General features: G+C 41.5%; 2 protein-coding genes across 2 annotated transcripts; both read right to left on the reverse strand.

Moving 5' to 3' along the window:
- Positions 1-2,983: 2,983 nt before the first annotated feature.
- On the reverse strand, positions 2,984-5,032 carry LOC124479733. The gene is made up of 5 exons (XM_047038610.1): positions 4,924-5,032; positions 4,578-4,694; positions 4,281-4,423; positions 3,835-3,951; positions 2,984-3,661 (listed from the first exon to the last, which is right to left on the reverse strand). The coding sequence occupies exons 1-5, from the start codon at positions 4,941-4,943 to the stop codon at positions 3,438-3,440; spliced, it is 621 nt and encodes a 206-aa protein (XP_046894566.1). The 5' UTR covers positions 4,944-5,032; the 3' UTR covers positions 2,984-3,437.
- An 872-nt stretch (positions 5,033-5,904) lies between these two features.
- Positions 5,905-17,117, reverse strand: smg9 (SMG9 nonsense mediated mRNA decay factor). Its single transcript, XM_047038286.1, has 14 exons — positions 16,986-17,117; positions 16,658-16,798; positions 16,496-16,570; positions 16,149-16,389; positions 15,793-15,890; positions 14,706-14,818; positions 14,396-14,507; positions 14,210-14,305; positions 13,939-14,024; positions 11,078-11,184; positions 10,891-10,998; positions 7,501-7,626; positions 6,619-6,763; positions 5,905-6,383 (listed from the first exon to the last, which is right to left on the reverse strand). Exons 2-14 carry the CDS (start codon positions 16,796-16,798, stop codon positions 6,305-6,307), a joined length of 1,527 nt encoding a protein of 508 aa, XP_046894242.1. The 5' UTR covers positions 16,986-17,117; the 3' UTR covers positions 5,905-6,304.
- Between the last annotated feature and the right edge of the window lie 3,338 nt (positions 17,118-20,455).

Raw genomic sequence — 20,455 nt, forward strand, 5'->3', positions numbered from 1 at the left:
AGACATTCTCTGGTATCCACAAGTTTCCTGGGGTGGTTGCTGGGTAAACGTTTGTGGGAGATACTTCTGGTGGAGTACTTCCGGTGGAGGCTAATCACATCGCTGCTGTTGCTAACAAATTACTTATATTTCTTCTATACTCTTTGTTTCTAGTTAATATTATGTCTTTAAAAAGCTCGGGAACAACGTGTGCCGTTCGCGGGTGTACTTACAACCGGACAAAACTCAACACTTGGTTGAAATTGGAGTGTTTCGACCACAAGCCAAAGAATAAAAAGAGTGTTCATGCCCGAAATGGTACAGCTTCCATCCACTGCCTAGTGACGACGACGAGGCTAAAAGAAATTGGCTGAAACACCTAAACTTAAAATGTTACTCTCGTTAGCACTTTCATTACCAACCGTCCACAGTAAACCTGCTGCATGACTACAGGAGCGTCCTAGCCAGGGCCGGCCCAAGCCTTTATGGGGCCTTTAGCAGAATTTATTTGGGGGCCCCTCAGCGTTGCCAACTACTACCTAAGCTACTGTACAGCCTGTAAACTAGTTTAGCTTGCTAACGCAAGAGCTGCTGCTTCTTCTTTCAATTAATAATCTAGACAGGCATTAGCAATAGGCTAGACTGCTATTCGTTTTTTGGCTATTTTTCGTAAGCTTCCCTTCTAATGCAGCCTAACAGCTAGCCTCTAGCTAGCTAGAGTAATTTGCTACGTAAGGTATGTTGATGCAATATTAGAAACGTTTTTAATCAACAGTGGACCCCTAGTGCAAAAAAAGAGAATGTTCATTAATGACAGGACGCGGCCATCTTTCCACTTCCGTGTCTTCCGGTCTAGCTTTAAACAGTGGCTCTTTTTTCCCTCGCTCCGAGACCTCGTGCACGCTTGCAACTAGCTGTACACGTCATACTTTGCGACAACCAGTCGCGAGCATAGATTTATATGGTTACGAGCGTGTGAGCTAAGGCATTGCAGTGCAGAATCTATGGGCAGAATGGGGTACAAGTCCGATAAGAATCAGACACATGATGCCAACTTAACGGAAATGTATTCTGTCACTGTATAGTATTCCTTTCACTTGTTTTTTAGAAATAGGCTATAGGGCTAAATAGAGGGCTATTCTAGATGGAACTCGTCACATATGTTGCTTTTTTTCTTTGTGATATGAGTATGATTTCCAACGCATTGTATCGGATGAAATAAACTGTTAACATGAACAGCTTCTTCGTTGTTCTCGCCAAGCAAAGAAAGCTTAATAGTTATTTTGGTAACCGAAATCTTCCATAATGCAGACTTACCATAGCTTACTGTCAACTTTATATTCAAACGAAATGCCACGAAATTCACACTGCCTTCAATTTCACATCAGTGTCGAAATGTTCAACCAAGAAAACCAAACGTCTATTAATGGATATAACGTGATCTAACAAGAAGTGTTAATAATGTAATAAATAAAAGCTTGAGAAGTGTGTCTAAAATATACTTTATTGAACATTTGCCATTGAAAGGGGCTTATTCATAGAACCATATAGGCTACAAGGCGTTTCCATCAGATGTAAGTGGGGGTGAAACATATCACTAAGGACCTTCGTTGTCCCACAAAAGCAGTGATGACACGATCAAAAAAAGAATAATGGGTGTGTTTAACAAAAGCTTCTAAAGGCAAGACTAATAGTATTTAAACATATATTCCTATTGTGGTTAACAGTTAAAGTATTAATCTTCGTCTTTGCTCCAGATAGACATGTCAACAATCTATGCTCGTGCTTAACATAATATATTTGCCATCTTGTCATGAACGTTTTTACGAAAAATCTAATCTGTTTTAAAATAACGGGAATAAACTATATTGACAACATTTCATGTATGTGTGACAACGATTTGCTAAACTAGCTACAACAAGGCAGGCAACTCAAGCCATTTCTCCCTGTGCTCATTCAATATAAGTCTATGGCTCATTCAGCTCAATGTAAATCGGCTATCGGCCAATGTGAACTTTTGTGCTCGTGCCCTGTTAGTAGCCGCGAGCACATTTGCAAGCAACTTTTATTGACGTAGGCAAATAAATGGGGTGCTAGTTTACCCATTTCGGATTGGTTTCAAACTTAGCAAAAATCAAGAAAAATTATTCTATGAAAAAGCTAGTAGTATGAGCCAGGTTCGAGAATCCAACCAAAATTATTGGGGGAGATAGTTTTGTAAATGTTGACTGGAGTTAATAGAATAAAAACGACCTGAAGACACGGGAACCTAACCGTACATGCAATACCACCTACATCCACCGGGGCCGTTGCTTCAAGCCGAGGGGCGAGGGGTGGGGGCTTGGTGCAAATACTGGTAAGTTTCAGAGGTTTTTAGGTTCATCATTGACTGACCATCGCAAGACACAGACTCAAGAAAGTACGCAAAAATGCGGCTGTATGTTATCCTAGGCCATTTTTTTTTTCGTCCTCCCATCCAGTTACTGCGGAGGGCAAAGGTATATTTATATGACAGACGGCAATTGTTTACGTCGGTCTCGTAGCAACAGGAAGTGAAGCCCACAATTCGCGCAAAGCACTATGGGGCGCTGGAAACTTGTGGATAAAGGCCCAAGAACCGGGACCACATTATTCCTCAATATGCCTCCTATTCTTAAATGTTATTATATGTATGAATACTGCAAAAAAACAAAATTGCAATACAGTTGGGCTTCTATGTTTTGTTGCAAAAACAGGAATTATGGCTAGTAACTTCATCAAAACGTAGACAAACACATGAAAAATCGAGCAGGTTGTTTATGCTACTTACCAGGAAAGGGATAGGTCGCACTGAAAGTTAAAATAGCGTGGTAGATAGTAGCCATGGCAACCAGCCAGGTCGCGTTCCATTATGAATGACATTGACAGCTTCTATATTTCCTCGGATATTGCTTAAGTCCTTTCTTGGTTATAAATAGGAAGATTGGTTGAATACGGGTGGTAAAAGATACGTAAAAGCACGGATCAGTGGTTAAGTAGTAGGCTTTAATAGGTTAGGGTATTATTCGGATAAATATTTACAGTACATACTTAAACACAATTATAGTTAAGTATAGCTTATTAAGTCAACTTAAAACCTAACAGAATTGATGTGCTGTGTCCTGAATACAGTTTGTGTTAATTAGGTTTACGCACAAGTTTATTTCAAGCCCAGTATTTATCTAGAGAATATAGCCCTGTTTCTACAGCATACAGATACAACTGACAGAGCTGATCAAATATGTTAACTAAGGACTGGTGTTTAAGCTTACAATGTTAGCAGTACTAAAAATGATATAGGGTTTTTATGACTCTTCTGAATATTATTTGTAGTTTTACTATGTTACTGAATTGGTTATCCAATAGCTTTGTCGAGATTTCTGCCTTTTGCACAATTTGCAAGGACTTTTTGTTCTGACAAAACTGTCAATTTTGTCACACTATAACTCCTGTTTTTTTCTCATTGGCTTGTTTTCTTTAGAGGACAACAGAAATTTGCTGCTGGCCTGAGTGTCGAGGCTCCGTGCGTTGTTGCACAGGTTGCCTTCACAGCAGTCCAGCGTGAAGCTCATGCCTGGCAGCTGAATGAGCTGAGCTGAAATGGACCCACACATACTCTTGCTGGCACATCCCTTTAAGAAACTCTTCTGGCCTGAGATGTCAGCTACAAGCACAAGAAGAAGCACTGTTATTCTCTTGGTTTACCGTCCAATGTGCTGTGCACAGACAAAGATGCATTTTTCTGAACATCATTTGATATATAGAACAACAAGCACTGTCATGAGTGGAATTGGAAATATTTGGGAATAATAGAGAACCAATCATGTGAAACATTACCTATCATGGAGACACAGCTATTCTCGTCCCCCAGGCAGTTTATAGGGTTGAGGCAATCCTGGCCTTTGCATATGAAGCACTGTTTCCCATTTGAGGTAGAGTTACTATTGTTGGATTCTGTGGAGCAGAAAAAAAAGAAACACTGAAGTTACAATAGGCTATAGACATTTTATAACCAGTGGAAGTTCTCCCATTGCACGTTCACATTACAATATTTCCCCCTTGACTTGAATTTGTCAATAGAATGTCAGATTCCAATTTAGATGAAGACTGTTTATCATATAGGCGGTGCAATATAACAATCATAATATTGGTATACATGATAATAATCATAAAATATATAATACAAATACAATGAGTATTTATAGTAAATACTGTTATTATAAAAAATACATAATATAGATTTAACGTAATAACAATAATACTGGTTTACATGAAAGACTAACCTGGGACAGTCTGAGAGTTGCAGAGGTCCGTGGTGCAGAAGTTGCCATTTAGAAATGTCCTAAAGATTCCGAAGTTAAGTGACCCAGTCAGGCTCTCAGCAGCTCCACAGTCCTTCACGGTGACGTCAAATATTTTTAACCCTCCTTGATAGTTATTGAGAACAATTACAGTAATTCAAAACAGGATTTCATTACGTCTGTAATAAAAACAATTCTGCCAATAACCTGTATCATGATAAAGCCAATATAGGCTACATTATAATAAAATGAAATGAGTTTTACATTAAAGTATCTGACCCCCGTAAATTGTGACCCTCTGTGCTGCACATTGAGTGGAACTTGGACATGTCTTCTGGGTGTCCACGCATGAAAGATCTGCCCCGGGTGTGCACTCGTAACAGGTGAGTGTGAATGCTAAAATATGGGTGTATCAAAAAAGGTTATTTCGATCATTAGAAACTGCCAAGAAATTGACAATAGACCTGTTATAACGAAAATACAAAACAGTTGTATTAAGCTACTTTTATTTGGGAATCACATTACCAAAACCTTAGGCAATTAATCTGCAGACAAGCAGCCTAATATTTTTTAGCTGAAACTATGCAACCAGTCTAAGATAGGCTATAGTGTATTTGAGATTTACCTGTGGAAAACAGCACACATCCAACGAAAAGTATGACAAAATGCATTTTGATGCAAATTGATTAATCTATGAAAGTCTGACTGAGTCTGGGCAGGTTGAGTTGAAGTATTTAAAAGTGTTTTCTGGGAGTGGTTTATTGCGAGGTGAAAATAAAATTAAACAGGGAAAAGAAACTTAACTCATTGCCCACCGGGCATTTGCCCTGTATGCCAAATTACCAGTCCAGGCCTGGATGTGGGGTGTATGTTGGCTCGTTGCTGTTGTGTTTTGGGTGAAGATAGTGACGTTTACTGGGTTAATTGGAGGGAGATGATGATGTTGTGGATTTATGTTTAGCGATAGTGAAGATCATGTAATGTAGGGCTCCCGAGAGCACCCTGCAGTTAGTAGTACCCAGAAGAGCCCACTATAAAAGGCCTGCTCTTGGGTCAGATAAAGGAGACTGATCATGGTAGTAGGACGTTACTGCTGGGCTAAACAAATGTCTATGGACGTTATCAATAAATCCCCAGACTAACGGTTTGCTTTAACTAATGTCTCTGCCTGCTCACTGCTGTTCATGACCGCTACAAGGGTCAGGTTGACACAGTGTGTCACCACCAACATCATCGCAGGCACTTTGCCATATCTATAATTCCAGGAATCTGTGTGTGCCAGTAGTCTTATCACAGGCACTTTGCACCATCTGTAGTTCAAGTAATCTGTATTTGTGTGTTTCACTGGCATCTTAATCAATGACTGCATCATGGGCACTGTGCACTCGGAACCTTAATAATGATTCATCTTTTTCCTCCACCAAAAATACTATTCCAAATCCACCATTAGAATTAATTGAATAACCTGTAGCTAACTTCTGCACTGTGCAACACTATTTCGAGCTCCCTCTGAAGCTGTTCGTTCTTGAAAGGACCATTCTTGAAAATAATTAGAAAAGAGCCACTCACTTTTCCTAATGAGAACTTAATAACTCACAGCATTGTGAAAGCAATTCAGTTTTATTGTGAGAGGGGGAAAAAACTAGGAACTGCATTTCCACTATGCAGAGTCAATAAATGTATAAATCACTTATTTTATTCAATCTCCAAGTCAAGTTACTATTACAAACATGTCTGCCTCCGGCACAGCTGTGAAGCCAGACTTTCTCCTTACGTTGACACATATCATCCAATCTTGTACTGGATTTTTGTAACCAGATCTGCATTTTGTGTCTATTTCCAGACGACTGGGCACTCACAACACAAGGACTGAAGGAAAGCACTAACATCATTAGTCCCAAGGATAGAAACGTCACAAAAGTTTTTAGACACATGGACTTTGTGAGAAGGCTACTTCTCCTCTCGTGGCCCCTCGTTGCTTCCAGCCTAGTGCAGATGCAGTGGTGCTAGGAGAGCAGGCGGCTGTACTCTGACAGAGCAGATGACTTCTTCACCCCATCCCAGATACGAGCAGCATAGTGAAACCTGCAACCACAACAGCATTACTTCCACACGTTCCAAAGACACGTAATTTCATTGGATAGATTATCTTAATATCTTTTGTAAATGTACAGACTAGTAGTCAAATTACAACTTGTCTTTTTTGAGAAGTGCCGATCTTAAGGGATTCAAATCTTGCACTTATTGTACTTGCACATATATTGTAATTATTTTAGTAAATGCAGTGGAAACACATTGTACCACCCCTGCCTGACCTTACCAATTCTTCTCAGTGAGAATGGTGTGTGAGAGCTGAGAGCGAGACATGGCAAGTATTTGGCTGCGGAGCTTGGAGACCAGTGAGGAGAAGGCAGGGTGTCCTCGATAACCCGGGAGTAGGGAGAAGAGGGGGGGAGCACCGGATCCTAAAACAAACACACAGATCAGCAGGCAGGCAAGGAACATGACAACATTGTAGGGTGGATGCTAGCCCAACTGTAAACCTTTAACTTTATAATTATACTATATCACATTTATCCAATAGTTATAGTTATCCCAAATATAATGTGGACGGCCCTTCAGCCATGACTATGGGGGCTGTCGGTTCCTCTAAACCAGGGGTGCACAGTTGGCGGAGTGAAGGTTCTATCTGGACCGAGATACGTTTCTCATAAATCATTGTTGCATTAAATACTGATGAAGTAACCGTTATTTTCAATGTACAAATACTGGGCTGGCTTAGTGCAGCTGGGAAAGTCCAAGAGAGCGCTCCATACTACGACATGTTGTCCAATCACGTGCGTTATTTAAATCACTTCCCGAAACTCAGACAATCAAAGCGAAAGCTTATAATGCATGTTAGGAGAGGCAGCAAAAGAAGCAACAGCAGAAGCGAGAGGGGAAGTAGTTGAATGGCGTGAGCAAAAGTCAGGAACGTAGACACAGAAAATCCAGCTTTCAAAGAGGAGTGGACAGACAAATATGTCTTTATCCTTCCCGCAGCTTGTGTCAGTACTTTGCTTAATAGCTGTAGGGCCTACATATACAATAATTACACCACAAATCATCAAGAATGATAGACATTTTAATGGTTTGGACATTTTGGGGGGAGCTGTTGGTCAATGGACCTCTTTGAATTCAAATGATGCACCCCTGCTCTAACCTGTTTTCGTCAGGGAATCATCCCCCTCGTTCTCTTGCAGGGGGAGCAGGAACAGGTTGACCTCCGTCTCCAGGTAATTCCTCCCCAGGCCAGGAAAGATGTTACAGTCCAGCATGGACAATGTGCCTGCAACCAAACAAACCTAGATTGACCCACTGAACACTAAGCCCTCCAATGGAAAACTGTGAACTCTTTATTGCTGTGTGTGTGTCTCAGACTGAGAGTATAGAGTTATTTATATAGTATAGAGCGGCTGCTGCCTATAATGGCGGCCATAACCTTTATAATTAATTGGACAACTCTGGCAACCATGGTATTTGTGTGTATTATGTTGTGTGTATTGTGTGTATTATGTTTTTCTATTTAATATTTAGTTTGTGTTATATTAGAATAATTTGCAACCCCAATTCCAGAAAAGTTGGGACGTTGTGTAAAATTAAATAACAACAGAAAACAATGATTTACATATCTCTATTTACATAAGCCCATTATGTTATTCAGAATAGAACATATACAACATGTCAAATGTTTAAACTGATGAAATTTAAAATTTTAAGGAAAACATATGGTAATTGTTAAATTTGATGGCAGCAACACGCTTTAAAGTTGGGTGGGGGGCAATAAAAGGCTGTAAAAGTAAGTTTTACAAAAAATAACACAGCAGAACGAACATTTTGCAACTAACTAGGTAAATTGCAAACAGGTCAGTAACATGATTGGGTATAAAAAGAGTATCTTACTGCATCTACGTATTGTAGAACCATTTCAGAATAATGTTCCTCAACGTAAATTTGCAAAAAATTTGAACATATCATCATCTACAGTACATAATATAATACAATTATTCTGAGAATCTGGAGAAATCTCTGTGTGTAAGGGACAAGGGGAAAAATAAATTCGGCATGCATGTGATCTTCAGGCACCCAGACAGCACTTTATAAAAACAGGCATGATTCTGTAATGGAAATCATTGCATGGGCTCAGAAACACCTCCAGAACTCATTGTCTGTGAACATAAATTTGCGGTGCCATCCACATACGCAGGTTAAAGCTCTATCATGCAAAGAAGAAGCCACACGTGAACATGATCCAGAAACACTGCCACCTTCTCTGGGCTAAAGCTAATTTGAAATGGAGGCAAAGTGGGAAAACTGTAGCCTGGCTGCCAGCCCAACTTCTCCCCGCCCACAAAAAAATTTGGTCGGGAAGTTGGGTCTGGAGGGTCTCGTATTGGGGACAACTACAGAAAACCAGGATCTGGGTGGACCAATGAAATTGCCAGGGAGGGCTTTATACGATGATGGACAGATGATCAACAGTAACGTAATCAACAACGTCACCAAAGAACGCTTGGGTTGAATTCGTTTTCAACAAATAACATATTCCTTTGCTCTGATTGGTTGCAGGTCTATCCAATTGAGCGAAGAGGCATTTGTTTTACGAGCTTGGTTGACACACGCCCCATAGTCACAGCCCAACGGAGAGTTTTCAGACTCATATTCTGACTAGAATTATGAGTATGACGACGTCAGGCTAGGAAAACTGTTCTGTGGTCAAACAAATTGAAATCTTAAATTATTTTTTAAAACCTCGGACACTGCGTCCTCGGGACTAAAGAGGAGAGGGACCAAACCGCTTGTTATCAGCGCTCAGTTCAAAAGAATGCATTTCTGATGGTATGGGGGTGCATTACTGCTTATAGAATGGTCCGATTGCACATCTGGAGAGGCAATATCAATGCTGAAAGGTATAAACAGGTTTTAGAGCAACATTTGCTTGCATCCAGGCAACATTTTTTTCAGGGAAGACCTTGCATATTTTAGGAAGACAATGTTAAACCACATCCTGCTTCTGTTATAACGGCATGGCTTCATAATAGAAGAGTCCGGGTGCTGAACTGGCCTGCCTGCAGTCCAGACATTTCACCAGTTAAAAACATTTGGAGGATCATGAAACGAAAAATATGACAAAGAAGACCCAGGACCGTCGAGCAGCAAGAATCCTGTATCAGACACAAAAAGGACAACATTCCTCTCCCACAACTCCAGCAACTGGTCTCCTCAGTTCCCAGACAGATACAGACTGTTGTTAAAAGAAGAGGGGATGCTACACAGTGGTGAACATGGCCTTGTCCTAACTTTTTTGAGACGTGCTGCTGTCATCAAATTAAAAATTACCTTATTTTTTCCATAAAATGGTACATTTGATCAGTTTAAACATTTGACATTTTATATGTTCTATTGTAAATAACATAATGGGTGTATGACATTTGTAAATATTGTATTCTGTTTTTTATTTTACACAACGTCCCAACTTTTCTGGAATTGGGGTTGTACACTAGCCTGGCTCTGCCCTTCTATGTACTTCCGCTCAATTTTCATTTTGCTTCTGTACTCCGTCTGGGCTTTCAGTATATTAGTTAGTCCACCTCCCCACGGGGTTCGCGAAAAGTTAGATTTTCCAGCTAGCTCCGTTAGTGGTGAAGGAGTTGGCTAAAGCGAACGCTAGCTAATTGATTATGGCATATCCAGAGTGGCTCTTGGCAGACCCAATAGTTTTAAACTTCAACAGAGTACCCGCCTTCAAGGAAGTTAACGCTTGTCAATGGTGCAAGCCCAGACTCTCTGTACAAATCAAATGTATGAGAGTCTGGTTAGGACTCATGCTAGTTGTAGACTGCGTTTAGAATTATTTAGACTGTTGTACATTTTCTACTTTTTCCTACATTTTTATTGTATGAACCTTCCTGCCACAGTAAATTTCTTGTTTGTGTAAAACTCACATGTCGAATAAAGCTTATTCTGTTTCTGACATGGAATCCTCCCCCCCATTATGTTAGAGTCATATACAAATAAAATACCCCCCTGTGGAAACCAAATGCCCCTCCATTTGATTGGTTCTGGATCTGAGCGTGGTTAGGTGTCTAACCTTTGTATTTGAGGTGGGAGTGGGCGTGGTTAGGTGTCTAACCTTTGTATTTGAGGTGGGAGTGGGCGTGGTTAGGTGTCTAACCTTTGTATTTGAGGTGGGAGTGGGCGTGGTTAGGTGTCTAACCTTTGTATTTGAGGTGAAAGTGGGCGTGGTTAGGCGTCTAACCTTTGTATTTGAGGTGGGAGTGGGCGTGGTTAGGTGTCTAACCTTTGTATTTGAGGTGGGAGTGGGCGTGGTTTGGTGTCTAACCTTTGTATTTGAGGTGGGAGTGGGCGTGGTTAGGTGTCTAATCTTTGTATTTGAGGTGGGAGTGGGCGTGGTTAGGTGTCTAACCTTTGTATTTGAGGTGGGAGTGGGCGTGGTTAGGTGTCTAACCTTTGTATTTGAGGTGGGAGTGGGCGTGGTTAGGTGTCTAACCTTTGTATTTGAGGTGGGAGTGGGCGTGGTTAGGTGTCTAACCTTTGTATTTGAGGTGGGAGTGGGCCATCAGCTTGTCCACCGTCATGTGCATCTTCTTCAGGTTCAGGGGACAGAACTCGTCTCGTCGAGATTTATTCTGCAGGAAAACTACAAAGCGAATGGGTAAAACACAAGTATTCCGTGCGGTCTTTCCTGCATTGTGTGTGTGTGTACATGTGTGTGTCACCTATGTGGGGGTAGTATTCAGATCCTTCGTCATTTCCGGAAGCACTTGTGCTGTCGTGGTTGGCTGATGGTGTGGAAGGTTTTAACATCTCTGCAGTCTGAAGGAACCTGCTCAGAGCAGCACACAAAACAACATGATTACAACACAACAGCGCACACACAGCTCATTGAGTAACCTGACATTAATATATATATGATATTAGTGCATATACAGTGAGGGAAATTTATTTTTGATCCCTTGCTGATTTTGTACATTTGCCCACTGACAAAGAAATTCAGTCTATAATGTTAATGGTAGGTTCATTTGAACAGTGAGGGACAGAATAATAACTACAAATCTAGAAAAACGCATGTCAAAATTGTTATAAATTTAATTTTAATGAGTGAAATAAGTATTAACCCTAACCCTAGAAGATCTGCAGAGGAGTGGGACAAAATCCCTCCTGAGATGTGTGCAAACCTGGTGGCCTACTACTAGAAACGTCTGACCTCTGTGGTTGCCAACAAGGGTTTTGCAACCCAGTACTAAGTCATGTTTGCAGGGGTCAAATACATATTTCACTCATTAATATGTAAATCACTTTCAAACTATTTTGACATGCATTTTTCTGGATTTTTGTTTTGTTATTCTGTCTCTCACTGTTCAAATAAACCTACCATTAAAATTATAGACAGATCATTTCTTTGTCAGTGGGCAAATGTACAAAATCAGCAGTGGATCACAGAATGTTATTAGTGTGTATATATTATATTAGTGTATATATATTATATAAGTGTATATGAATATTATATTGGTTAACATATATATTATATCAGCCGCTCTAAAGTGACTGAATCGGTGCAACCGCAGGTTGTCCAGATGAAGGCCAGAGGGACGACCCTTAAAGTCATTGCAACATCAGTTGGTCGTTCCAAATCTGATTCTACAATATTGCAGCTCATTCATTCAAGTCCCCCCAAAAGGCTGGTTGTTTACATAAGACCAATGCACGAGAGCACAGGATAATGTGGAAAGCCTCAATGAGGAATCTGTTCAGCACTGCAGCTGGAATTGCTCGCCAGATGACTGCTGAACAGGTTAAGGATCTGTCTCAGCATACAGTGTCTCCCCGTTTAAGAGAATTCTGACTGAAAGCCCACTCTGCAGTGACAACGCCTATCATCAGCAGCAAGAATTAAAAGGCTAAAGTCTAGCCGCTATACTAACTTGCAGAGGAGCACGTTGTGTGAACAGAACTGGTCCAAAGTTGAACCTCCTTTGTCAACATGCGTTTCCTTCCCTGGAGCATTTCAATCAGCACACAATTTTCATTCAAAACAATGTCCCTTGTGACATTGCAAAAGGGGTAAAGCAGTTCCTTCAAGCTAAGAACATTGAAATAATGAAATGGCCAGCTCAGAGTCCTGATTTAAACCCTATTGAAAAATCTCTGGAAAATGTCATCAAAGTTATGGTTAAGAAACCCACTACAGTTACTGAACTGTGGAAGACACTGGAAGGAGAGGATCAAGATCACACCAGAGCGGTGTGAGAAACTAGTGATGGTGCTGGGGCTGCACATGTGCACTTCCTACACATTTCCTACAAGACAGCTGTAACCCTCAAACCTCTAGCTTTCGTGCCACAATGGATGTAGTTCTCTAATTTTGATCACTGTTTTTCCACAAAATAAAGGTTTTTGTTGAAATGCCTTGTTTATTCTGTAAAACATGCTAATAAAACAGTAGTACACCCACAGCTAATTTTCCTTCAAATTTTGAGTGATGAAGGTTAACAATATTTCAGAAGAAATCTGGTGTATAAATTGTTCTCTAATGTAATCTTGAGTGTGTGTGCATGAATAGTCATTTGAAAAAGAAAGTATCCCCTCCAGTCTTTCCTCCTTGGCATTGTGTTGGCTCACACCTGTAAGGCTGGGTGTCCCCCTGCCCCCACTTCTCATAAGCTAAAGTCAGGAGTTTCTGGACTCTTTACTTGATGGCTCTCACACCCCATTGTGTAAATATTTGGTCTGATTGGTTGGTCTTGAGTATAAAGGAAATTGTGTGTGCGTGAATAGTTATTTGAAAAATAAAGTACACCCTCCAGTCTTTCCTCCTTGGCATTGTGTTAGCACACACCTTCATGCTATAAAACTGTCTTTAAAAGAAGTAGTCACACTTGTTGATGATCAATTAATCAAGAGCATTTGATTAGAAGCACTGGCAACTACTCATCCTCTTTAATTCCTATGGAAGCAGTAAGGGTGTGCTTTGTTTGTCCACATATGGCTTCTCCATGTTGGTTTCATTTTTGTGAAATCAATCATGACTAATATGCCATGACTAATATGTCATGTGTTATTGTTAATCTGAGGTTTTATTTACCTCATTTTAAGATGATTTTGCATTATGTTTTGATACATTAAACCATACAATTAAAGGAGGGTGTACTATCTTTTTAACATGACTGTATATATGCAAAGGTTTTAGGCAGGTGTGAGAACATGCTGTAAAGTAAGAATGCTTTCAAAAACAGACATATTAATACATTGTATTTATCAAATAACTAAATAAAAAGTGAATGAACAAAAGAAAAATCTACATCAAATCAATATTTAGTGTGGCCAGTCTTTGCCTTCAAAACAGCATCAACTATTCTAGGTACTTCTGCACAAAGTCAGGGATTTTATTTATCAAATAACTAAATAAAAAGTGAATGAACAAAAGAAAAATCTACATCAAATCAATATTTAGTGTGGCCAGTCTTTGCCTTCAAAACAGCATCAACTATTCTAGGTCCTTCTGCACAAAGTCAGGGATTTTATAGGCATATAAACTGGTGTAATAATTTCACTTTGGATATTGCTCATCTGCAGTTACCTGTAAAGGTTGATGTCAGTAAACCAGTCTTGAACAACAACGACCACATGGCAGATGGTGAACAGGAAGGCAGTGATCTGAAGAGACTGTCAGAGAAAAGAGGGTGTAAAATCAGTTTGACATACCACACGTGTACAAAGACAGTTTTTGTCAGGATCAAGGATTAAACATCTCAGAAATGGAATGTTACATTTTGTTACACGTTCCTGCCCACGGTCTAAGTCAAGAAGATTTCTTGATGCTTACTGCCCCCTGCTGACCAACTCCTTACCTGCATCTCAACGTATGTGTGAGGGAGGTTGTACTCTGGAGGCAACTTGCGATCATTGTTGATCAGATGATCCAGGATAGAAGGACTGAGGATGGGCTGAAGGTTACAAAAGCAAGTGAAGCTCATTTAAACCCATGGCTAACATGTAAAAGGATAGATACTGTCCATTCTTCAGTAATCCCTAACCTGTGTGTCCAGGAAGATGACTCTCTCCTGGGTTATGAAGAAGTCAATCCCAGTGCTCTGGTTCCCTCCTCTCTCTTTGATTTCCTGAGATTGGGCTCTGAACACATATCCTCTACACACAACACACACTCACAATGAGCTGCAGGTGGCACAAACTCACTAGACTAACACACAAAAGTCCAGCTCTTCAGCAGAAAACCTTTAAATCTATTTATCCTGTCTTATATTATTCATGTTATGTTTTGATTTATCATCTGATTCACATGTTCTTATAGAGCACAGCAAAAGATACTGTTCATGTTCAACAGACCTTTGGTCTTCCTCAGGTGTGTTGGCTGACAGGAGAGACATGATGGTGGATTTTCCTGTTCCCTGCAAGCCAATGACTCCCACTACCAGCATATCTGTCTGGTCCCTAAGATACTGTAACACAACAGTGAACATTATCTCTGAACATAGTGGAAATGTGAAACATCTGTCACTTGGACTAAATATATTTATTAAATGTATACATAAACAAAGTACATTTTACATTAAATACACCTCAACATGTAATAAATAAAGAGAATACATCTGCTTATTCTCCCAATAATCCAAGATTCATTCCGATCCAGTGGCACATGAACACCCCTCGGCCCATCAGTGCAGATATGCCACTTCTCCATGATCTCCATGGCAACTAGACGCGGGGCGCTCCTATGTTTGAGCGACTCGTGATTGAAGGCTATAAATAATATATTGAATTATATTATACATCATTTACCGACACTACCAACAATGTCAATGGGTGTAGGAGATTTGGACAATTGCAAATCTGTGATGGCAGACGCTAAAACCCAATTTGCATCAAGTTATGAGAGTTTTGAAGGGACCATCTCAATCGAAAAATCACCGAGACGCATCTATGCCAGAGCGGACCTTCTGAAGCTACAAGCTCGCCAGTCAACAACAACAGGCCAACTGGATCGTATACCGAAATTCCTGTTGAGGAAAGGATACAGTGGAAACAAGGGTCGAGAGGAGGAATTAGGAACAGAAGACGAGGAAGCCCTGACAACAAACTTGCATCGGAGCGCATTTCAGAATACTACAACAATGCCGTCTCCAGGGCATCTGACCAGCCCATCTTTAGAAAGAAAATCCAACTACCTCGTCCAGGATGCCTCCCACCCCCTCCACCAAACCTTTGAGCTATTACCATCAGGAAGAAGGTTCAGAGTGCCTGTACCTAAAAAGTCATTATACAACAAATCCTTCCATCCCAATGCAATACATTTACAAAACTCATGCTTCTGACTCATCACACACACTCTGCCTTCAATCCAAAGAAACATTTCTAACATGCCAACATATTAGACAATAAAGCTTTTTGAATCTTAATCTGATATCTCACTCACCTCCATAGCACTGTCACACCAGTTCATCTGATCGTCTACCAGCTTAATGCTGTGTTTCATCTTTTCCGGAGGAAGGAGTTTGGTCTGGCCAATCACCGCTGTAAAGTTATAAGCTGCATATAACTGTTTGTGATCAACGATCAGGGCTCAAATGGATCAATGTTCTATGTTGCATGATTATAATTTTTTTATGCTGAAGGGCCCAGCTGTGCATATGTTCACCTAGAAAGATTAATCATTACAAATCTGGAGGTTCCTAAAAAACAATGGAAGGGTTTAACGCATCTTAGTTTCGAATAGTTAGTGAATGCACCTGAAGCCCTAGACCTTTGGGATACTGGGTTTGGTTGACTCACGGTCCACAGTGCTGCTTGATGCAGCAGCTGCAGCTGCCATGCCTCTGTTTTGGATCTGGTACACAGGCTGGGTTGGCCGCTGTCCCTCCCTCTCAAGCTTGGAGGGCCCTGAGCTGGATGCTAGTGGGGTCACCTCAGGAGGAGTACCCGGCTTCCCTCCGTCGTCTCTGGCCTTGAAGAGCACTATCGGTTTCTCCATGGCTGGCACCCCACTGATAGGGACACTCTGAGTTGGTTTAGACTGGGGGTGGGGGAGGAGGATAACCTGATCATAAGGCAGGCCTAATTATTACCAATAGCCATATGTATTAGCACAGTGACTGGGCTGTCCTGAATGACTGGCATACCCTTTCTCCAGGAGGTTTTGCCAGAATGATGGGGGTCTTCTGCAGGTGTGGTCCTGGAGCCTCCTCACTACCATCCTTCAGTAATTAACAGATAATACTGTTGCCTTTAGTAAACAATGAGTGTACCGCAATGCATAATTTAAAAAGATACGTCAGCCCTACCCTGCGTTCTCTTGGGACATATTCTCTGTCGCGACTGGGTCCGGATAGGTTTTGTCCTGGGGGTCCATCCCTGTCCCGACGTCGCCTTCTTCTCCTTCCTTGTCCATACATACCAGGTTGACTGTGACCAGATTCTGACATCTTGACCCAGACATCAAACAAAAGAAAATATTACATGTCGTTGACGTTGGTTTGTAGTGACTGTTTGGAATTTCGTTTTACAACACACATATAGTGTCTCCAAACAAACGTTTTCACCAGATACAAAGCTTGCAAACGTTTGAAACCTAGAACGCCATTTAGCTAGCTGACTGTCTAGCATACTTACTTTAATTTATGCCAAGATAGATTAATACACAAACGAGTTTAGTTTGAGTTGAGTCTCTGAAAAATATGCGTTTCTGTAGCTAGGTAGAACATACAAATGTACAAACAAACATTGGTGTGGCTGAAATAAACTCGTGCGGGAACAAAGCGAGTGACATAGGTTCCGGGCTAAAATATTACAGCAGATATTGTAGTAAGCTATCCAGTAGTTGAACTAAAATATGACAGCAGATAGTTTGAACCAGTCAATTCTCCCTTCTTTTGTAGGTGTTCTATTCCAATTTCAGATATCATTGTATCAGTGTATGTCCACCACTTTAAAAGAAATAGATTGACTGAGATTTAATAGGCTACATCCCAAAACTTTCACCGATATTTGAAATGTGAAATGTGAGTCTGAAGAATGCAATCAACTGAATGATCATATAGGAAGACGGGCTTTTAATTCAATACATTAATTTAACAATAGAATAACCACATTTACTTACATTATCATGGATTGTGTATAATTATGCTTGTAATAAATGTCCTGAAGCCCAATTCTAAGTAATATTTCCACAATTACTTAAATCAGGAAATCTATTAAACAACCTTAACATGGAAGAAAAAGGAAAGAATTTGGGGAATTGTATGATTGTAGTAGCAGGAACCTATGACACATACTTGACAAAAATGGCCTCTGTTGCATTCTGGGATCTTTAGCTCAAGCCTCCCCCCCCAGTGACGCATGTTCCTGTCATAACAGGATATTGAGGAAAATAATGGAAGCAATTGCAAGTAAACGGTTTTGAAAAGAACACAATTTTAATACAAAGAAGTTAGATAGCTACGAATATTAGCTAAGACAGTTCCGTCTAGACTAAACCAATTTAAGTGCGCACTTGAGGTATTTGACTTTAGAATTTACGTTTCGTGTGTTACCTGTTCCATCATCCTCATTACAGCAAGATCAACACAAAATTGTTGTGAGCGTGTTGGAGTGGCGAGCAAGTTACGCTATAGTATAGTCATTACAAACGATGTTACCCTGTTATTCAGCAAGTGAGCGTTCACTTTTAATTATATCACATTTTTGGGCTTTTGACCATTGGAGATGCATGTAGAATTCAAACGAACGTTCAAGTTAACAAACATGTAACATTTTTGCGTTAAGCTGCACTAGCCTACTTAACTTTCTCATTGAGATGTCTGCTGAAGACGGAATGCTGAAGACAGTCGTGGCAGACATGGAGCAAGAAAATATTGTCAGTTTGAGCCTGCATGAGAAGTGCGCAGCGGTGAGTTAGCTAAGTTTACAGTTAAACGTGGTCCCAATACTATGAGTTAGTGACACCGCCTAGCCTATTGCGTGATCATAATATTCTAACGCCTCCGTTGGTCTATCTATTTATTTACGGCGTGCCAATTCGTACTCCACTGAAATAACACCAGTTATGCCACCGAGTTTGCATGCCATCGTTTTGTAAAATTATTGTCTAAAGTATAATTGTGTATAATGCGTCCACGTTAACATTGTCAACTTTCAAGGTACCATTCTATTAAACTATTAATACGTTATTTAATATAATTGTCATGTGATTTGCAGGTCAATTCCATCAATTCTTTGTCCAACCTTACCTACTTGACCGATGATTCCAGTGATGAGGACTGGGGCGTTCCAGGAGCCAAGGCCTCAAATCTCTGTGTGTCACCGTCCCCTCTCCAGTGCTTGGAGTGCAACAAGAAATTCCTCTCCAGCAAGAGGCTAATCGAACACTCCAAGTTCCATGATGGCGAGGCCACCTGTAACATCTGCCAGGTGATCTTCAGTCGAGCAATTTCACTGTCCATCCATCTGCAGAATGCACACCATCCCTCTCTTCTCAGTTGCCAGACCTGCAAATTGACTTTTAGCAACTTGTGGCAGTTGAACAAACACATAGGAATACATAGGACCACAAGGATATCCCCCCAAAACCCAGACAACAACTTGAAAAATGGTTTTGATAGACTTGAAAAGGCCTTGCTGAATAAGCCTGACATTGTTGACATTAAAAAAGATCATGCATACAGTCGTTTGATTATTAGTGAGGACAAGATGGACCACTCGTACAACCGAAAGTATCCAAGCAACGGCAAACTTGACAGCGCTGCTTTGAACCCTGCAGTGAATGGCAAGCTCAAATGGGTGCGAGAAGAGTCGGATGTTACCGACTGGGATAAAGAACCAGGTTGTTTTGCGTCCAAATTAAAGACTCAAAGTACAGGGGAGACGGACAGTAGCATAACTAAGGTCACAGGGAAGCCCAGTCTGACCTCAAGCACAAGTGACAGCAGCTTGACTTCTGGCACAGAAGACTGTATTTTGAATTGCAGCACTTCAATTACTTCAAGTACTGGTAAGACAGAAACCACTGTGACCACGGAGACCGCGTCGGAGACTGAGAGCTGTCTAATGAAGAGCCCAAGGGAGAGAGAGAGGGGTAGACGCAAAAGATCTTGCCGAGTTTCCGACATCGTTGGGGAGGGCGAAGAGGAGGAGGAGGATCAGGATTATAACAACCAAGAAGAACAAAATGGAGATTCATCAGATTCAGACTTCAAACCAGATGACATTTCAAATTCTGAATCCGAGTCCAGCAGTGGTAGTACTTTTGGCAGGTCTCTCCTCTCCTCTATATGCACACAAAGCAAGAGCAACCAGTCCACCCCGGACAAACCTTCTGGCATTACTGATGCTAGGTTAAACCGATGTGTCCACTGTAATGGAGGCCCATTCATGGATATGGAATGTAATTTGGAGAGATGTACAAAAATGATGCATTTTCAATGCACTTTTTGTGTAGCCTATTTCCCTTCCCAGGAAGCCTTGATGCAGCATTCTGTTCAGTCACACCAAAAACGTATTCCACTCAGTGAGGACTGTGGCAATGTTTTGCCTACAAATGGCACCATGAGTGAACATTGCTGCCTCCAAAATCAATTTAGACAAACCCTGGTTCCAACAGTTCCAGCCCCAGTCATGCCCCCAGCATTGGCCCCTGCCCCAGCAAAGACCCCTCCCCAGCCTCTTTTCTTGACCCTAGTCCAGAAGCCAGCCCTGACCCCTCCCCCAGCCCTGCCCTTAGTCCAGAAGCCAGCCCTGACCCCTCCCCCAGCCCTGCCCTTAGTCCAGAAGCCAGCCCTGACCCCTCCCCCAGCCCTGCCCCTAGTCCAGAAGCCAGCCCTGACCCCTCCCCCAGCCCTGCCCCTAGTCCAGAAGCCAGCCCTGACCCCTCCCCCAGCCCTGCCCCTAGTCCAGAAGCCAGCCCTGACCCCTCCCCCAGCCCTGCCCCTAGTCCAGAAGCCAGCCCTGACCCCTCCCCCAGCCCTGACCCTAGTCCAGAAGCCAGCCCTCACCCCTCCCCCAGCCCTGACCCTAGTCCAGAAGCCAGCCCTCACCCCTCCCCCAGCCCTGACCCTAGTCCAGAAGCCAGCCCTCACCCCTCCCCC

This window comes from Hypomesus transpacificus, chromosome 2 (genome assembly GCF_021917145.1).
Source record: "Hypomesus transpacificus isolate Combined female chromosome 2, fHypTra1, whole genome shotgun sequence".
NCBI lineage: Eukaryota > Metazoa > Chordata > Actinopteri > Osmeriformes > Osmeridae > Hypomesus > Hypomesus transpacificus.

What these genes read in the sequence shown, in the direction of transcription:
- LOC124479733 (XM_047038610.1), bottom strand. Translation starts at nt 4,943, where the DNA reads ATGTGTGCTGTTTTCCACAG. An exon ending in ATGTGTGCTGTTTTCCACAG is followed by an intron (nt 4,695 to 4,923) that starts GTAAATCTCAAA and finishes CCCATATTTTAG; the next exon opens with CATTCACACTCACCTGTTAC. An exon ending in GAGGGTCACAATTTACGGGG is followed by an intron (nt 4,424 to 4,577) that starts GTCAGATACTTT and finishes TAACTATCAAGG; the next exon opens with AGGGTTAAAAATATTTGACG.
- smg9 (XM_047038286.1), bottom strand. Translation starts at nt 16,798, where the DNA reads ATGTCAGAATCTGGTCACAGTCAACCTGGTATGTATGGACAAGGAAGG. An exon ending in GGTGTGACAGTGCTATGGAG is followed by an intron (nt 14,819 to 15,792) that starts GTGAGTGAGATA and finishes GTTGTGTTACAG; the next exon opens with TATCTTAGGGACCAGACAGA. An exon ending in ACTGACATCAACCTTTACAG is followed by an intron (nt 11,185 to 13,938) that starts GTAACTGCAGAT and finishes TGCTCTGAGCAG; the next exon opens with GTTCCTTCAGACTGCAGAGA.